Source organism: Cupressus sempervirens, chromosome 6, assembly GCF_028749045.1.
Source record: "Cupressus sempervirens isolate cs-2001-9-10 chromosome 6, ASM2874904v1, whole genome shotgun sequence".
NCBI lineage: Eukaryota > Viridiplantae > Streptophyta > Pinopsida > Cupressales > Cupressaceae > Cupressus > Cupressus sempervirens.
Genome location: NC_143123.1, coordinates 705,105,607 through 705,124,087, shown reverse-complemented (window position 1 = coordinate 705,124,087; position 18,481 = coordinate 705,105,607). Strand labels below are relative to the sequence as shown.

General features: G+C 33.3%; 1 protein-coding gene across 5 annotated transcripts in view; it reads left to right on the top strand.

The window, feature by feature from the left end:
* The window catches only part of LOC149554228 (serine carboxypeptidase-like 42), a 54,766-nt gene that overhangs the window by 22,526 nt on the left and 13,759 nt on the right, over positions 1-18,481 (top strand). For all 5 annotated transcript variants that reach the window (XM_089789462.1, XM_089789465.1, XM_089789463.1 and 2 more), the window contains 6 exons: positions 3,136-3,243; positions 3,334-3,426; positions 3,511-3,603; positions 3,689-3,774; positions 4,103-4,381; positions 4,574-4,707. In XM_089789462.1, the coding sequence (XP_089645588.1) occupies positions 3,136-3,243; positions 3,334-3,426; positions 3,511-3,603; positions 3,689-3,774; positions 4,103-4,381; positions 4,574-4,707 (793 nt within the window). The remainder of the gene's footprint in view (positions 1-3,135; positions 3,244-3,333; positions 3,427-3,510; positions 3,604-3,688; positions 3,775-4,102; positions 4,382-4,573; positions 4,708-18,481) is intronic.

The following is an 18,481-nucleotide window of genomic DNA, read 5'->3' as shown; positions in this document are numbered from 1 at the left end:
GTCAGATATTGATGAGGAAGGGAAACCACCAAGACCATGCCAGAAATATCATGTGACACTTCATTATCAACCTTATCTTTATAGTTTCTTCTTCTCTATTTGATGTATGATTATGTAACATATTACGATTGATTTTTGAGTGACTCAAGTACTCTATTAATGTAACTGATGAAACTCTAACTAGCCAAGAACTTTAAGAGGGAGCCTATATATGTAATTTTCTAAGTTAATAGAAAGGATTGACAAAATTACTTGTGGGAAAACCCCTCTAGCTGGGACTACTTTGTGAGACTCAGTCCTTTTCTATTTTTTTTGTTCATTTAGTTTTACTATAGTGTATGGAATGAATGTGCTATTGCTGAAAACTTAATGAATGTAAGTGAACTTGGTTTGTTTCCTTCATTCAGTTGATTGTATTTCTTACTCTCTTCACCATGAGCATCTATTTATTCTCTATGTTATGCATTGTAGTTTAGGTGTTTAGTATAGTTTCTTGCCTAAGGAAGCCAAAAATTGGTCTATGGAGTAGCTAAAAGATAGATAATCTGACCATTGTCAAGACATCAACTAATTGGGTAAAAGGGGTATTACTTATTTCACTATCACTTCCTTTCTTCCTTCTTTTGTAGCTAATTATGCTTGTTTCCATTCATTGCATTTAAGTTAGAATAGATTGCATGTTGTGAGTTAGTCCCCTTTAAATTTGACTAGGTTTTTTAATGTGTTGTGCAACTTGGTATTTGCCTCTTCTTCTCTCTAGTTAAGAGCATACCCCACAAAACCCCCTGAAAAAACTCATTGCATATCTTGCATTCATAAAGGAGCTGTACCTTTCAACTCAAGGGTCTCTAATAGATAACTACACTAACCCATTCTATTGCCAACTTCTTGTTTTCTATAGACCATTGGGTTATCTAAGAGTCAAGGTATAAACCAAATCATTAAGGAAGACAAATTGTTAACCAAGAGATTATAAATTAGCTGTTACATGCTTTTAGAGATTATATCTTTTGCATTGTTGTCAAAAGGGGAGAAGACTAGAGAAGGAAAAGTGGAAGTATGAAAGATAAATCCAATTGAATGGGAAAGATATGCAAAGCACAAGAGTTGTAGAGAAGGAAGAAAGAATCAAAATGGTGAGTATGAACTATGGGGGACTTCAAGCTCACCGATCTAAAGGACATTTTAGAATAGAATTAAGAGTAATGGTATTTCCACCAAAGGGGGATATTTTTGATATTATTGGCATTGGAAGATATATAGGAGTTACTTGGCATTACCCAATCATTTCCCAATTGAAAAGGTAGATGATTATTAGATAGTTACTACTGATGGAAATATGATGGCAATCATAACCATTGATAGGTGAGAATTTAGTCGGCGATAACAATTGGATCATTTATTAAAAAACAATTTAATAGGCACCAAAACGAGACATTTCATGATTAGTGATCCCTAAGTGATGATCAATGATTATATGACAAAGTGTGGGTGATTTGCAAACTAGTCATGAAAGAGGTTAAATCTAGAAAGGAAATTGCATTGGTATGTGTATAGTTACCTTTCCCAAGGAAATACATTTTGACCAATTCAAGTGGTAGACAAGTAAAACAGAGATGAAAATTTACCTAGTTAAGTTCAATCATTGAGATATGTGAAATACATGAGAATATAGAGAGGTAAACTTAAAGTTAAAATGAAGGGTTAAGATTAAGAGGCAAAAATATTATAGGTAAACATATATGATCCGTAATGGACATTTAATGAAGAGGAGATTTTTGGATGAAGTGAAGTGAATAGAAAAAATAGATGAAAGATAATGATTAGTGCAAGCTAGTAGAAGAGGTGATCTAGTAGTTGCGATCAAGATGCAAGGAGATAAGTGCATAATACAAAAGCATGAGACCAGGAAGTGTAAAGTATTTGACAAGCAAGGAGTTCCAAATTATTTCCTAAATATTACAACAGGTAAATCCCTAGATTAGGTGGATCCTTATAGGCTCTAAGTTGTAAATCCCCTAATAGGGTAGACTCTTAAAAGAGTTCTATAAAACCTTTAACAAGATAGGTCTTTGTAGATCTATTTGTCTTTTAACAAGGTACAAAGTCACTCCTAATGGGATGAACCCTTAGAAAGGGTATTTGTATGCTCCTAAGATGAAAACTCATTAATTGCAATAGTGAAGCTTTGTAGGTATTATCTCCACCAAAGTTTTTACCTTCTAACAAGGCTTTCCATGTGACCAAAATCATTGTGTCATGTGCCATATGTGTGTGGTGGTTTAATCTTATTATGCTTTATTTGTTGATACTAGTCATATGTTTAGTCATTTCGAAGTTGGCAATTCAGGTTAAAGTTTGGAATCATTTGATTGTATTGATTAACCCCACTCTTAGTACCTAACAATTCTAATAGGTATGTGTAGACATATTCTTTTAATGGGCTTGCAAACCTTTACTTTGTATCACTAATTCTAGTTTAATAAATTTTACCCCTTAGAAAAATAACATAATGTTATATAAAGCAATTTATGTTTACTGAAATGTAGAGAAACAAAAAAATAATAAATATAAATTTGAGTAAACATAAAATCAAATAAATAATAATAATTTTTCTATTCATGTATTTTATTTTATTCTCATTAATTATTTTTTGTCATATATAAATAGTAATTAATAATGAACATAACCAAATATTCATAATGTAGAGAAACACAAAAATAATAAATATAAATTAGAGTAAACATAAAATCAAATAAATAATAATAAATAATTTTTCTATTAATGTATTTTATTTTATTCACATTAAATTTTTTAATCATATAAATAGTAATTAATAATTAACATAACTAAATATTCATCATTATAATTTTTCTTATTTAATAGGAGATAACAATATAACTTATAAACTTGACATTTTAACTAATAAAATACATTTTTTTGTGCTACAAATAATACTTTCATTTTTATTCCTCCTCACAAATACAAGTTCTTTTTTATTTTAAAAATTATTCATTCCTTCATTTTCTTATGACCTATAGTCGACCCATTGTTGATGATCCAAAGTAAACGATAGATTGGCATGATTTATTTTGCTTCTCAATGAATAGTAAACTTTGTATTTATTATTTACAGGGCCAGGCTGTTCTTCACTTGGAGGGGGTGCATTTACTGAGTTGGGCCCTTTTTATCCACTTGGAGATGGTCGAGGACTTAGGAGAAATTTACAATCTTGGAACAAAGGTATAAATCATAAAATAATTATATGATCATTGTGGATGCATGAATCAAAGATCCTTTTTATTCTAATGTACTTCGTCTTCAAACATACAGTATCAAACCTACTTTTTGTAGAATCTCCTGTTGGAGTAGGATGGTCTTACTCAAATAATACTTCAGATTACAACCGTGGCGATGAATCTACAGGTGATTAATGAATAAATTAGTAATTTACCTTATTGTGTCACATAGGTTAAACAATGCTTATGGTCTTGATGTTTTCTTATACAGCTTTGGACATGCTCACGTTTCTTTCAAATTGGATTAAATTGTTTCCCGAGTATGCATTTAGAGATCTATTCTTAGCTGGGGAAAGCTACGCAGGTTAAACATCTCCTCATCTTCTTTTCAAATGTATCTTTAACCTATTTTTCATTTTCTTTTCATAAAATTTCCCTCATGAATATAGGTCATTATATACCACAACTAGCAGCTAAGGTGATCGAATATAATGAAGGACACACAAGATATAAATTGAATTTTAAGGGACTATTTGTGAGTATTTTTAGAAATTTTATATTATTATATCTTTTCAATTGAGTATCATTTGGTCTGTATGTTATTACACATTCAATCAAAATTATGTATGATCTCTTTACAAGTTATGAGCATTGTATATATACATTTTAAATGGATAGATCTTATATTTTTATATCAAAAATTAAATTGTTTATTATTTGTGCTTATTTTGATTTTTAAATACTTAAATATTATTATTAATATTTGGGAATGTTCATTTGGTTTAGCATGATATAATATCTTTTTAAATTTAAATTTCTATTTTTACATTGATTTTGACCTTAATCTCGTACTTTTTGCACAGATTGGTAATCCACTACTTGTACTTAATGTTGATAATATAGCTACTTACAACTACTATTGGTCACATGGATTGATCTCTGATGAATCCAATATTGCTTTTAAGAAAAAATGCAATTTTGATACGACCATCGGAGGTGTTGATGTCCCAAATGTTTCCAAAGAGTGCAGTGACATATTAGAAAATATTGATAATGAAGCTGGTGATGTTGACGGCTATGACATAATAATTGACACTTGTCCCACTGAATTGATTGAACAAGAGCTTCGATTACGAAAAAAGGTGATAATTTTTTTACATTATTCATTTTCATAGTTAATGTAAAGTTGACTAGGTAACCTATTTGCATAGTTTGTATTTTTAGTGATAAAATATAGGTATAAATTTTTGAGTCATCTCATCTTCTTAGTTATGTTATAACATTCAACTACATCTTTTCTTATTGGAATTCCTTTTGGGTACATTGAATTATAGGTAACCCACATAAGCCTTGAAGTTGATGTCTGTGTGAGTTATGAGAGATCTTTCTATTTCAATTTGCCCAATGTTCAAAAGGCGCTTCACACAAACACAACAAAGTTACCATATAGTTGGAGTATGTGTAGCAGGTGAGTAGATGTTTTTTTTTCTCATAACAATATAAATGATATCTTTAGTATATATTGTGTCACACATTAACCTAATTCTATTTATCATTCTTTTGTAAATAGAAAGAAAATTTAGTATTATATACATAGAGTGTATTCACATTGTATTGAATACATAAGTTGTTATGTATTGTATAAGAATATGAAATTTAATATTAAAATATTACTCAATTACCTATTAAACTAGACTATTAATATTGTACGATGGATAGATTTGATATAAATATATATAAGAAAATTAAATAGTCATTATTAGTACATTTGGAACTCCAAATTAGTTGAAAATTTAAATTTAAAATTGAATAATGAGGGAAAGAGTTGATGACTATGTCTCCATTACATACACTATTTGAGATAGTTGTCAAACTCAAATTCTCCTCTACAATAAACTCTTTGAGATAATCAATGACCTCTACCCATTTAGTCCCAAGTTTCATTTGAGGAACAAGATGCACCTCCATATATATGGGTGTTGGTAGGGAAAAATTAAGTGCATATTGGTGAAGATAAGAGGGTTACACTAACATTTTCCACATAGAATAAAATGATCTAGAAGTGATGGAGATGAAGGAACAACATCAATCAACATTCAAGTTATGCTCAAATATATCTAATGTTCATTCAATTTTTACACCACTTAGATACATTATTTCTTCAAAATTATCATACTTCTACAATCAATTTTATTTTATTTTTTTCAATTTGATTATGTATGTTTTTTTAGCATCAACATTTTGGATCACTCTTCATAATCCATCACTAGGATGAGAGAATGAAAGAATAAATATAAAAATGTCAAACTTCATCAAGGATAATACAACATTATCCTAATCATGGCCTCTCACTATTAATATTGATGACATATAAATAATAATTACATTAAATTTTTTTAAAAATGCATTATTATATCAACCCCCATTTCACCAAGGGTTCTAAAAAATTTACCGTAAAAAGACACCCAAAATCCTCTACATCTTTCTCAAGTGACTGAATAATAGAAATTACTTTTTATTAAACTTATGAAAAAAATGTAAATAATACTTTCAACAATTTTGGGACTTTTTATATGGCACACAATACATAGATATAATTTTCTTATTACTTTTTGGAAACCTTGGTTTTACCATCAATCTTCTCTCACCCAAAATATCATAACCTATCTAAAACATAGTGAAGTTGGATCAAATAAAAAGGAAATTAAACTATACTTATTTTCCCATATTTTCCAATTGGTTTAAGACCATTTATGTAAAAATCCATAAATTGTATTTATATTTAATTATTTCAAGAACAAATGGTCATTCAAAACAACCTGTACCAAAAATTCCATAAACATTTCACCACCAACTTGCAATATGAAAAATGCAAATGAAATAACCAAGTAATAACAAAGTAATTCAAACATCCATACATGAAACACTTGACATGATTAATTTTCACATGGAAACCTTTGGTTAGAGGGAAAAAAAACATGCTACAAATTGTCACCCACAAACACAAGGAAGGTATGTAATATTAAGGCCAAGGCACACCTAAGTGTCCAAACCTCTTGGTGAGTAAACATATTTGAAGAAAACACATAGAGAAAAAAACCAAGGAGAGAAGAAACAACAATATCTTTATTGATTCATCAAATTACTTGTAAACATGCCCAACTGTGAGGCCTTCTAGGTTACAACTAATATAAGATCAGATATACATCAAAATGCATCCAACATGGTACAACAATGATCAGATATCTAGAATCTTTCTTTCTAACTTCTATGATTTTTCTACTAATCTCCCTATCATCCTTTTTCTTTTCTCTCTACCTAAACTAGACTCACTACTCATACTTGCCAAAATGACTTCTAGAAGATTCTAGATAATTACATAAGAGAAGGCCAATGTTATAATAGCCTACACTCATCCCAATGTAGGATCCTTACACTAAATTCATGACATAAATTAAATACACAATTTGGCTCCCACTAAGAACCAATCAAAGAAAAACTTGGTCAAAGAAGAAACCAAGCATCAACAAACTAGAGAGCTCACTCGATACTTGAAGGAACTTAAAAACCACAAAAATTGGCCAAAGAAGGAACTCAACCAACACAAGGAAATTTCTCATTACTACACTCGACAATGACTGCACTAGACCACAACTAGAAATCAACAACAACTACAACTCAAAAATAATTGAAAGAATGCACAAAGATGAGTAAGATAATGAGATAACCTAGGATGATAATGCATCAAACAACCAAGGTTCAAAGAAATAATTCTCATGAATCATTGATATGTCACAACCCAAAATGAATCCAACTCAGATTGAGAAATCCATGTAGCATCTTCAACTGGTATGCTTTTCCACTTCACTAATACACAAAGTAGCTCTTTCCTCATGTTCTCTTGCCAACTCTATGTTCCAATATCTGTTCAATCTATTTAATCCACTTCTTAAGATAATCATCTGGTACAACACCTTCATCATCTAACTCACGATACTCATAAATTAGAAACATTGAATATAGGAGATCTATCCATGTCATGAGGCAACTCAACTTCATATGCATTACTAGTGTCAAACTTCCTCAAGATCTTACAAGGTCTAAACTTCTTCATCTTCAACTTACTTTATGTACCAATAGGAAATATACCCTTCTTCAAATGAACCATCACCTCATCTCCAACATAAAAAACATGATTTTTTCTAGACTTATTTGCATTATTCTTATGCTTTTGATTATTTTGTTCCAATCTCAACTTCACTTCCTCAAGAAAATACTTCATAAATTTAGAAAACACTTCTCCATCAATGCTTCTCTTCTTTTCTCCAACAATATCCCTCAAATATAATATTCATCTAAACTACATTCTATTAATAATATGAAAAGGTGGTTTCCGAGTACTCCTATTCACAAAATTATTATATGAAAAATTAGCTTGTGCCAATACCATATCCCAATTACTCAACTTAACTCCAACTAAACATCTCAAAAAATTAACCAAGCTTCCATTCACAACCTATGTTTGTCCATCTATCTATGGATGGAATGTAGAACTAAACTTCAACTCAGTACCCATCTTCTTCTACAAACTCCTCTAGAAATAACCAACAAACTTACAACCAATCCATGCAATCTTACAACCTATTTGAAGAAAATCTCTACAATGTCCACTACATTTGATGTCTTCTTACAAGGTATGAAATGTGCCATCTTAGAAAATCTATCCACAACAACAAATATGGAACCATACACTCTTGTTGTCCTAGGTAATCCAAGAAGAAAATCCTCACTAATGTCACTCCAAGGTTTCTTAGGAATAGAAATAAGTGTGTACAATCTAGTATTATGACTTACTTTTTTTTCAACCTAACAAATTCCACAACTCCTTATTAACATCCTTTTACATTTGTGGCCAATAATATTTATGTTTTAAGAAAATTCAATGCCTTATCAATACCAAAATGTCTAGCCAATCCACCACAATGCTTTTCCTTAATCAAATTAATTCCCATGAAACTTCCTGGTATACACAACTGAATTCCTTTAAACAAAACACCTTCTTGAATAAAATATTCTTCATACTTACTCTCTTCATCTGATGGATTCAATGCTCTACACTCTCTCCATGCCTAACATTTATCAAGGTCGGTATCATACAACTCCATCTCATCAAAACCAAGAACTTCAGCTTTAACCTTAATCAACAAAGAACGTCTCCTACTCAATGCATTTGCAACACAATTAGTAACTCCATTTTTATGTTTTATCACAAATGAAAAACTCTACAAGTACCCAAACCACTTCATATTTCTCTTATTCAACTTATGTTGACTTCCCAAATGCTATAAAGCCTTATGATTAGTTTAGAACAAAAAATCCTTTGGGATCAACTAATGTCTCCATTTCTTCAAATCTTGAACATTAAAATAGAAATCTTGATCATACACATAATATTTCCTTTTAACATCATTCAACCTCTCACTAAAGATAGCACTGGGTTTACCTTCCTGGCTCAACATAGTTTCTATTGCACTACTAGTGGCATCACACTCAACTTGAAATACCTTATTCAAATTAGGTAAAGCCAATATAGGTAACTCAACAACCTTTTTTTCAAAGATTCAAACTCTTATTATCTTCATGTGTTTACTTGAAATCCTTTTTTTCTCTTCTCATAGTGTCATTCATAGCATTACAAAAAGAACTGAAATTCTATATGAACTTTCTGCAGAAACTCTCCAAACCATGAAATGATCTAACCTCACCCACATTCTTAGGTGTGGGCCATTCAAGTATTTCTTTAACCTTCTTAGGATCCATTCTCAAACCACCAGCTAAAATCATAAATCCCAAATACACAATCTCCTCATGCATGAATGAACACTTTTTCAAATCAATCAATGATTTCTCCTCCTTCAATCTTTGTAATACATATCTAATGTACTTATGATGTTCTTTCATAGTCTTAGTGAATATCAAATAATAATCCAAATAAACAATCAAAAACTTACCCAAGAATCCTTTTAGACCTCATTCATTAACCCCATTTAATTACTTGATGCATTAGTCAAACCAAAAGACATATGTTTTGGAAGGAGAATGTGAAATTGCTTTGTTAGGGTTTTGCATGTAGTACAAGAATTCATTTACGGTCTCGTACCTATCATACTACATTAATTATGGGAGCATTAGGGGTTTTATCATGGCTCCAACCAAATTTATTCTAATAGGTGATACTAATGCTAGAGTTACTATAACAAATGCTAATGACACCTCCTTTGAACAAACAACTGCAAAATTTTACTCCTAAAGTGTTTCACAAGGAAATCCCTCCCTTGATATTGTTCTTAATATTCAAGAGTTGATGATGCATGTATTTGGTTTGAGAAGCATACTTTGATACGATATGTTGTGGGTCAAACTCCTCCTAAAAGCATGCTCAAAGAATGGGTTGCCAAGAATAGGACTCCTTATGGAGTCTAACTCGAGGGCATTGAAAGCCTTACCAACAGATGTTTTTTGTTTTAGTTTTCTAAGCCTTTCTAAGATGCCATGGTTTTTAATCATGACCCCTAGTTAATTAGGTCTTCTTTGTTGGTTTTCTAGTGCTAGTCTCATGATTTCTCTATCTCAGATGATAAGAAACTAAAAGTTTGTGTCTAGGTTAGGTTTCTGGATCTCCTTGGCCTTGCTAGAAGTTTATCCATACTATTGCTCAAATCATTAGAAAAGTGGTTTGCATGAATCTAGAGAAGTTATTTAATGTCCATCCTCAAAGGAGGGTTTTCATTGAAGTGGACCTCTCTTGTGATCTCAAAGACACTATTAACATTTAGGTCAGAGCACACACCTTAATTCAGAAGATGCTATATTTGAACTTGTCGAACACTTGTTATCAGTGTCAATTGGTTAAATGCAAGATAAAGGACTATCATTTGACCTTACCTTGCAAGCCAACTCTTGTGAAAGATATCCAAGACAAGCCCGCTGAAAATTCAAAAAAATATGATTAGACAATTGTAGTGCACAAGGGTAAGACTTCCTTGTTATCCAAGCAACAAGGGTCCTCCTCTACCCAACCTTTGCTAGAGATTGTCCCTATTACCTTTTCAATTGCACCAATTATATTAGTGGTTTCACCTCCCATTTTAAATCCAATTCACCAGGAGATGACTTTATATATGAGTTCTTCTCGACTCATGTGGGTTTGCACTCCTTAGGCGGCATCCATAGTTTTCCCACTTAGATCTCAATCCTTGCAATGTGCTTGTAGCCCAAATGGACCTAGAGAAAACCTAGATGGAAATTTAGAGAAGAGAAGAATCATCTCTAGTAGTGACTCTTCTCCTATTTTCACCTCTAGTTTTTTTGGCACAACAGTTTCTCCTCTCTTGGGGATGATGATGACATGCAAGAACCGTTTCCATGAATTTTATCTAATGGAATTTATGGGGTCTCAAAGGCCTTCCTCAAAAATATTATGTGTGAAATACTAGACATCGGCTTGGTATCCTAAACATCCTTTGTCCATAGGTAGTTAAGATTTTAGGATTTTTGCTCAATGTTGTTAGCCATGTTATCTAGTGAGACAATACACTTTTTCTTCCCAACATATAGCTAGTTGAGGTGGTGTAGTTATTCTCCTTTCACCTTGTTTATCATTTTTTTTAAATTTCTTATGGTTACAACCCCATGCACAAGATTGTTTGAATTTTTTTGTGCTTCCATAATCATTCTTTTGGGATAACTAATGTTTATGCTCCCAATGGTGTTGTTGAGAGATCCCAACTATTGTGTTGGATTTTCGATTTTTTTCCACCTTCCACTTGGGTTGTTTGTGGGGACTTCAATATGATTGTGTTGGCCTCTAACAAAAAGGCTATTCTATCATTCTAGTGGACAACTAGAGAGAGAAAAGCCTGGTACTTTATGTATAATAAATTAGGCCTATTTGATTCTAATGCCCATCATTGTCATTCTAGTGGGAATTGGCATAGTTGGTATAATTTTAGAGCTATCTTTGATAGGGTTTCTAAAAGGCTTAATTGTGTGATGATATCTGCACAATCATTTTTCTCCTTTTCTGAAGCAAGGGAACTACCTGCCATTCCTCTGCCAGATGTGACATTTTAAGATAATTTCCCCATTATTTTTATTGTCACCTAAAAAATAGCTTAGAGGTATTCTTCCAAAAGTCAATTTTTTTTCAACACCTCATTCCCAAGTTATGAACCCACTATGGCTCACATATTGCATGTTTGGAATTTAGAGCCTTGGCTCCATACCCATTTTGGGTGGATTCAATGGTGGAATTATGCTATCACCTGCACAACAAGATTTCTTTAGATCTATGGTAGAGAACTTATGTTTTACCATAGGTGGTCTTATCATGCCACCACCAAAGGTTTGTGTGTGTGGCCTTAGAGGCTTTGGCCTTATATTCGTTTGATTTAGACTTACAACTTTATCTTGCCAATCTCCATCAGTAGGAATAGGTTGTTGACAATTATGTTGTTAGGGGGCCCTAGATCAAAGCCTATCTCTAGTGGCTTGAGATTGGTGACCAAGCCTCAAAGGAATTATTTCAAGCTCCCAGAGCTTGACATACTTCAATTGGGATTAAAAATATTAAGGAAGTGCAATAGATTCTTTCTAACCTACTCGATATTCTTCAAGCCTTTATTCACCATTATGAAAAGTTTTTCACTACCTAGGATTAATTGCCTAAACGAGTATAGGATTTGAAGGAATGCACCACCATTACTTCTAATAGCCTTGTAGTTAAGCAATGTGCTTTCTATGAGAAATTTCTTACTCTCAGTGACCTCAAGGAGGCTATCTTTTCCATGGAAGATAACAAGGCTCTTGGGTGTGATGGTTTCCCATGCAGATTTTATAAAACCTTTTGGGAATCCATTGGGCCTCATATTCACAAGGTCTACGTCGAAGCATTTCACTCTAAATATTTGGGTAACATTATCAATAAAGGAAATATCAAATTCATACCTAAGGCTAACGATCCCAAAGACATCTGCAATTGGAGGCCTATTACTCTATTGAATGTCTCCTATACGATCATAGCCAAAGACCTGGCACTTAAAATCTGAAATCTCTTACCCTTAGTTGTCTATTCAGAGAAAACATGCTTTATCAAATCTCTCTATATCTCAAACAACATCATTGTTGTTTAGGAAGGCATTAAATGGGCCTGTAGGTCTAAGAAACAAGCTCCCTTTCTCAAAATTGATTTTGCCAAAGCTTATGATCATATTGAATGGCCCTTCATTCTTTCTATGTAGAAAGCTTTAGGAATTGGACATATCTTTCTTCAATCTATGGAGATGATTTTTTGGCAATTCTTCTTGCATCACCATTAATAGAAGATAATTTGACACCTTTGGCCTTTTTAGATCCATTCGCTAGGGCTATCCTCTAGCTTCTACTTTGTATGTCCTCACTACTAAAGGATTTGGTTACCTTTCGGCCCACTTCATCTCCTTTGGTCATGTTTGAGGAATTTATCTTCCTAAGTTCTCCACTCAACTTGTTGAAGGACACTTTTTTCATGACTCCTTCATCACTCTCATTGAGGGCAAGGAAAATGTCTCCAACATGCTTCAATGCTTGGATATTTTCTATTTGGATTCTAGGTCAGCCATCTAGTGGCAAAAGATGCTTTTTTATAGACAGCCTTTCTAATCCACCTTGGCTAGCCCAATACTAGTGGAAATGGATCCAACATGGTGAAATATTCCATTTTTTGGGTATCCCTTTTTCTTTTCAAGCTTTTGCAGTGGACCTTTGGAATGTTGTGCTTGATAAAATCTCTAAAAAGTTGGAATATTAAATTACCACACTTCTCTCTTTGGCTAGTAAATTACAATTTTTCTCCAAGGTTTTGGCTGCTACCCATGTGTATTATTTCTCCTGCTAGATCCATCTAAAGCCTCTTATTGCAGATTAAAGAAGCTTGTTAGAGACTTCCTCTAGGCTTAAAATTTTAAGGATCATGGCTTTAACAAGGTCATTTGGGAGTATTGTTTCTTGCCCAAGGAATTTGGCGGCCTTGGCCTTATTTCCACTCCCAAGCAAGGTATTTTCTTGTTTGTTAAGTGGGTTATTAGAGCTCTTTTTGGGCATGAGGTCTCAAAGATTCTTCTCAGGTACTACATCTCCTCTAGTTTTCTAGTCAAAAGGCAAACATCAAATGGGATTAAGTTTTGAACCCTTCTCATCACCTCAAAAACAATGCAAATCCAAGGATCTTTTATTTTTAAGAGCATTTGGAAAGCATGGGATGCCATCAAGCCATGAATTCAATGGATTTGTAATGGTTTTAGAGATGGGATTTCCATGAATCAACACAATTTATAATGGTTTCACTTATTTTCCATTGAAGGCATGTCTTTTGCCAAGATTTAGAGTGCCTGTGTGTTGCATGTTTTCAAACGTGGCATCTAGATGCCCAAAGATATTTTTTCTAGATCCTCCATGAATATTAGATCATGGGAAGATATGCAAGCCTAGTATCACTTAGCTCACCTAGATTGACAAACTTTTGACATCTTGGTCTTTGCCCTACCTTCTCACTTGCTTTACAAACTAGGCCTTCAACTAGTGAATCCTTGGTTGAAGGACTGTAAGTGGTATCCATGTACTCTCTTGTCAATTACAAGCCAAAAATGGGATATCTATGTTTTTTGCCTCATTTTCTTATGATTGAGTCTCTCAACAAACACTAGAACCTCTAGTCCACACACCAGAACTGGAGATATAGATATAACACTATTTGGAAAGCCATTATTGAGCTAAAGATTGTGCACTTTTCTTGGTGTGTCCTCTTATAGGGTTTTCCTATTGGTCCTTTTCTCAAGCATTTCAGTAATCTTGAGCTACACTATTCATTTTATGGGTAACCTAAGTCTTTCTTACACATCTTTTGGTTTTGTTATAGAGCTCAACAATTCTAGCTCTGGATACATGATTTTTTAAGGCCTTTTAGGATAAAACTATTTTCTTGACATATGGTTTTTCTTGATTCTCCTTTCGACTATTTAACAAATTCACTCTATGCCCAAGGTATGGCAAGCACAAAATGCGCACAACAATTGAGAAAATCTCATGTAATTTGATTTCCTCTATGTATTTTGAAAGGTATAGCTTCCTTATGAAATTTGCAATGAATTCAAAATCATCTTTGCACTTTTACCAGAAAGTGCATAAGGGTCTCTCACTTACACCTCGGTAATGAGGTTAGAATCAGTTCAAACAACAAAATAAACATTCATCGAACCATATATCCACAAATATCTATTTCAAAGGAATGAATAACACCATAAACTAATATCAATCATTCAAGTACCTTAATTGAAATGAACTTATAGTAAGAACAACAATCAATATCTTGAACCAATGAATTAAAATTCACAAAGTAATAGTGATATAAATGCTTCGAACACCAAGTTTCCAAGCTGAATTCAAGATGATATGTGTGTGTGTGTGTGTGTGTGTGTGTGTGTGTGTGTGTGTGTGTGTGTGTGTGTGTGTTAAACCTTCTTTATGCACATAGTCACTCAAAAAGAAAAACATCCATATACTAACTTTCAATTACTGTATATTAGTATCTACTTATCAAAGTTTCTAACTATCTATTTCTAACCTTAATCATTTCAATGCCCCAACATTTACAGTTCCATTACAAAATCCAAAAAGCCTCGATTAAAATCCAACCATTTTAGTTAAAACAAGAAACAATTATGAATAAGAAAGTAGTTATAAAACAGGTGTCAAAATGTAACTAAACAACTATCTTATTCAAGCCTCACCACCAGTCTTCTCTTCCTCACCCACAGTTTGACGAACCACCTTCCAGCTTCTAAAAGTGTTCATGAACTCCTACAGGGCATAGGAATGTGGATTTTTTAGACTCAACAACTTGGCCCTACATGTGTCCTTCTATCATTTCAACTCCTTTATCTTCAAGCTTTGATGTGGCATGAGGTCCTTGTTGAGACGTACATCAACTCAATGTTTGCCAATGAGGTGAAGTCGTTAGTGCTTGGTGATTCATTACCCCTAATTTTTTTAATAGCTTCATTGAAGCTCTTAACTAGTGTCTCAGAATCCATATTCCTATCATCGAACTGTAGAATTTTCGTAGGATTTACTACTTTCATATCTTTAAGGAGTTCTTTGTGCATTCCAGTGACTTTGTTCTCGAAGCTCTGTACTTCTTTAATTGCCTCCTTATAAACTAACTCCTTCCAAATCATGTTGTTTTTCATGATAAATAACACATAGGTATCTAAATTATTCATGGGATTCTCATTCAAAAACTTAAGTACCCCAAACCTCTTGACTTCGATTACTTGAAAAACAATTGCCTGACACCGGCTTTGCTTTACTTCCCATCCAAGAATTGAAGTTTGAATCTCTCCCTGCAGTGATTCTCCTTCGACATATACATTTACAAATTATAAAATAAAATTATTACCTTGGCATTAGCTAGCAACTTTCCTCTTTGCATTTTCTTCACAAGCTATTGACTTCTTGCAGAATTTGAGTCAAAAGCTTGGGGGGCTTGAACAATTGGCAATGCACTAAGATTCATTAAGGAATTGATATACATGGTCATAATCATCACCATGCCCTTTAGTTCCTTTTTCTCTTTGCTATTCTTCTTAGACTGAGTTAGCATGTGGTCAGAAGAGAATTTGAAAAAGTTATTACCAATGCTTCTATTAATGCTTCCTAATTCAACTGAGGTAACTTTGAAACCTTCATCATAAATATCTCTAGACTCTATTTTTTATCTGTATGTGGCTATTTCAGCAGTGATCTTTCTAGTCACTGGGTCCTTGGTTAGGTGTGCATCCATTTTCAACTTCTTAACCTTTGAACCTCGTGCAACATATTTAGTTACAATGTCCTTCATAGGTGATGTAATTGGTTGCAGACTTCTTTTCTTATTGATTGTGTTGGATAACCAAGTAGGGATGACAAGAGCTATAGAAATGTCCTGAGGATCTCTTGTCGGAGTCATAAAGTTTGGTTGATCCACCTTAGGAGCCTTGATGAACTATACATCACCATCAGTGCCATCTGAGAAGTTGAGACCATCGGTTGAATCCTGCCCCTAAGTTGACTTATTCTCAGTTTGAACCTTGTGTTACTTTAGGGCCTTAGACTTAGCCTGAGACCTAGTCCTAGGAGCCATGTTTTGTAAATGGATGGGCATCCTCCTCTTTTTATCTTGAACCAATTCACTTCCTACAATAGGAGAGGAAAGTGGGATGTCGGAAGATGATGGTTCAATTAAAGAAACCACCCCTAAAGAGGGTTCACTGACAACTTTCTTGTTTTTATTCTTTAGCCCGTCATCTATGTAAGTAAATATAAATCTAGCTCTTAGATTTATATCCTCTTCCTCATCGTAGTTCCAATCTACTACTAGTGACTTCGATTCTTGAGATTCTTCCCAACCTGGTTCAATTATATTTGAGCCATCCTCAATCATGCCCTCTATTTTGAACTTCAACCTTAGGGAAGTGATTTGTTATAATCTTAACCTTGAATGATCTCTCCTCAAAACCTCCTCCTCATCCTTACAATCATGCCATAGATCTTCTAACTATGGAGTTACTGATGAGTGGCCTGCAAGCCAAAAAATTTGAACTGCATATCCCTTACTATCAAAGATTCTTCTACAATGAAAGGAACCAAAATTGAATCCAAGTAAATTGCTTCCAATAATACAAGCATTAGTCATACTATTATAGACCAAAGAACCCAACTTAATTAGGAAAGCTATCTCCCAATCCTCCTATGGTAAATTATCCTTAACAATAAAGAATAGTTGCTTGCAAATCTTAGCTAAAACAAAGCAATCCAAAGAATATCATGGAAGTTTTATAGTTTCCTCTTCGTAGACGCCTATTCTCAAGTAAGTGAACCTAGGAAACTATATAAAATAACTTTTGTATTGTTGAATCAACCTTTGGGCTTTGAAAGACAACCTAGGCATTGGTGTTTTCTTCAACGCTGTATGCACATTTTCAATTAACAAATCATGAACTTTCCTAAAGTTCTCTAGTGCTTTATCCTTTTGCAGGAAAGGGCAATATTGGTACATTGTTATTTCTTCACCCTAGACTCCATAAGGAAGAGGAGTAAGGTCACAAACATAGGCAATACAATAAGTCAAGTAGGAAGCCATATAGAAATTTTCCCTAGAATCTTTGGCATGCTTAAGCTACATCCTTAGTGAACTAGCAATAATATCCACCTAGTCCATCCATTTTTCTCCCTTCAAAATAATTTCTATATATCTATACATCCATTCCTCAAAAAGGAGAACATCAGTAGAACCTTTGACTCTATGCAATAACACCAAAAGGTCATGAATATGAGGTTTAAGGTGATCTTTAGTGATAACTTTGGGTAGCCTAGATCCTCTGCCATACATGGTCTCAGTCCATTTCGTAGCTAGGGTATTGTAAAATTGGTTTGGAATTTCTTGATATTTGGCTTGGGCTTGAATATGGGAGAAAGTGACAAAAGTGCTGTTGAGCAGACCCAATATAGAAGTGATAGTGTCTCTTGAAATTGAAATCACTATTTCACCATCTTTTCTTACAATGAAGTTGCTCCTAACATCATGGTGATCAATACACATTTGGAGCAACTCAGGACTCAAAAGAGATGGGGGAATAGCCATAGCTTCAAGTAGTCCACTGGTTAGAACCTCCATGCACCCTTTTGATTTATCAACATACTTAAAGAAATTTGCTTGCAAATTATCTACCTTGACACCCTCTAAATTTTTATCACTTATGATAGGCTTTCTACATTCCAGACTTGAAACATTACCAAAGAAATGCAAAATAGACTTCATCCTTAATCAAAACAACAAGGCTTTAAACTAATTTTCTTGAAAAACATAGAGATTGCAGAACAAAAACAAGGATTTCTATGTTTCTCACCTATAATTTGCCAAAAAAACATGATTTTCCCTTCCTTAACAATTTCTCCAAACTTTCAACTCTTCTCATGATAAACAAAAAAAGAAAGCCAAGCTCATTTTAAGAAGGAAAAGCACTTAAGTGTGGAAGGATAGGCTCATTATAGGACATTAATGACAAATCACTCTTTGTTAAAGATCACACATTCGAAAGGCTTGTGATATGACCATTTCATTTAATAATTCTTCTTTTTAGCTATACTAATAATGATTAGCTTTATTG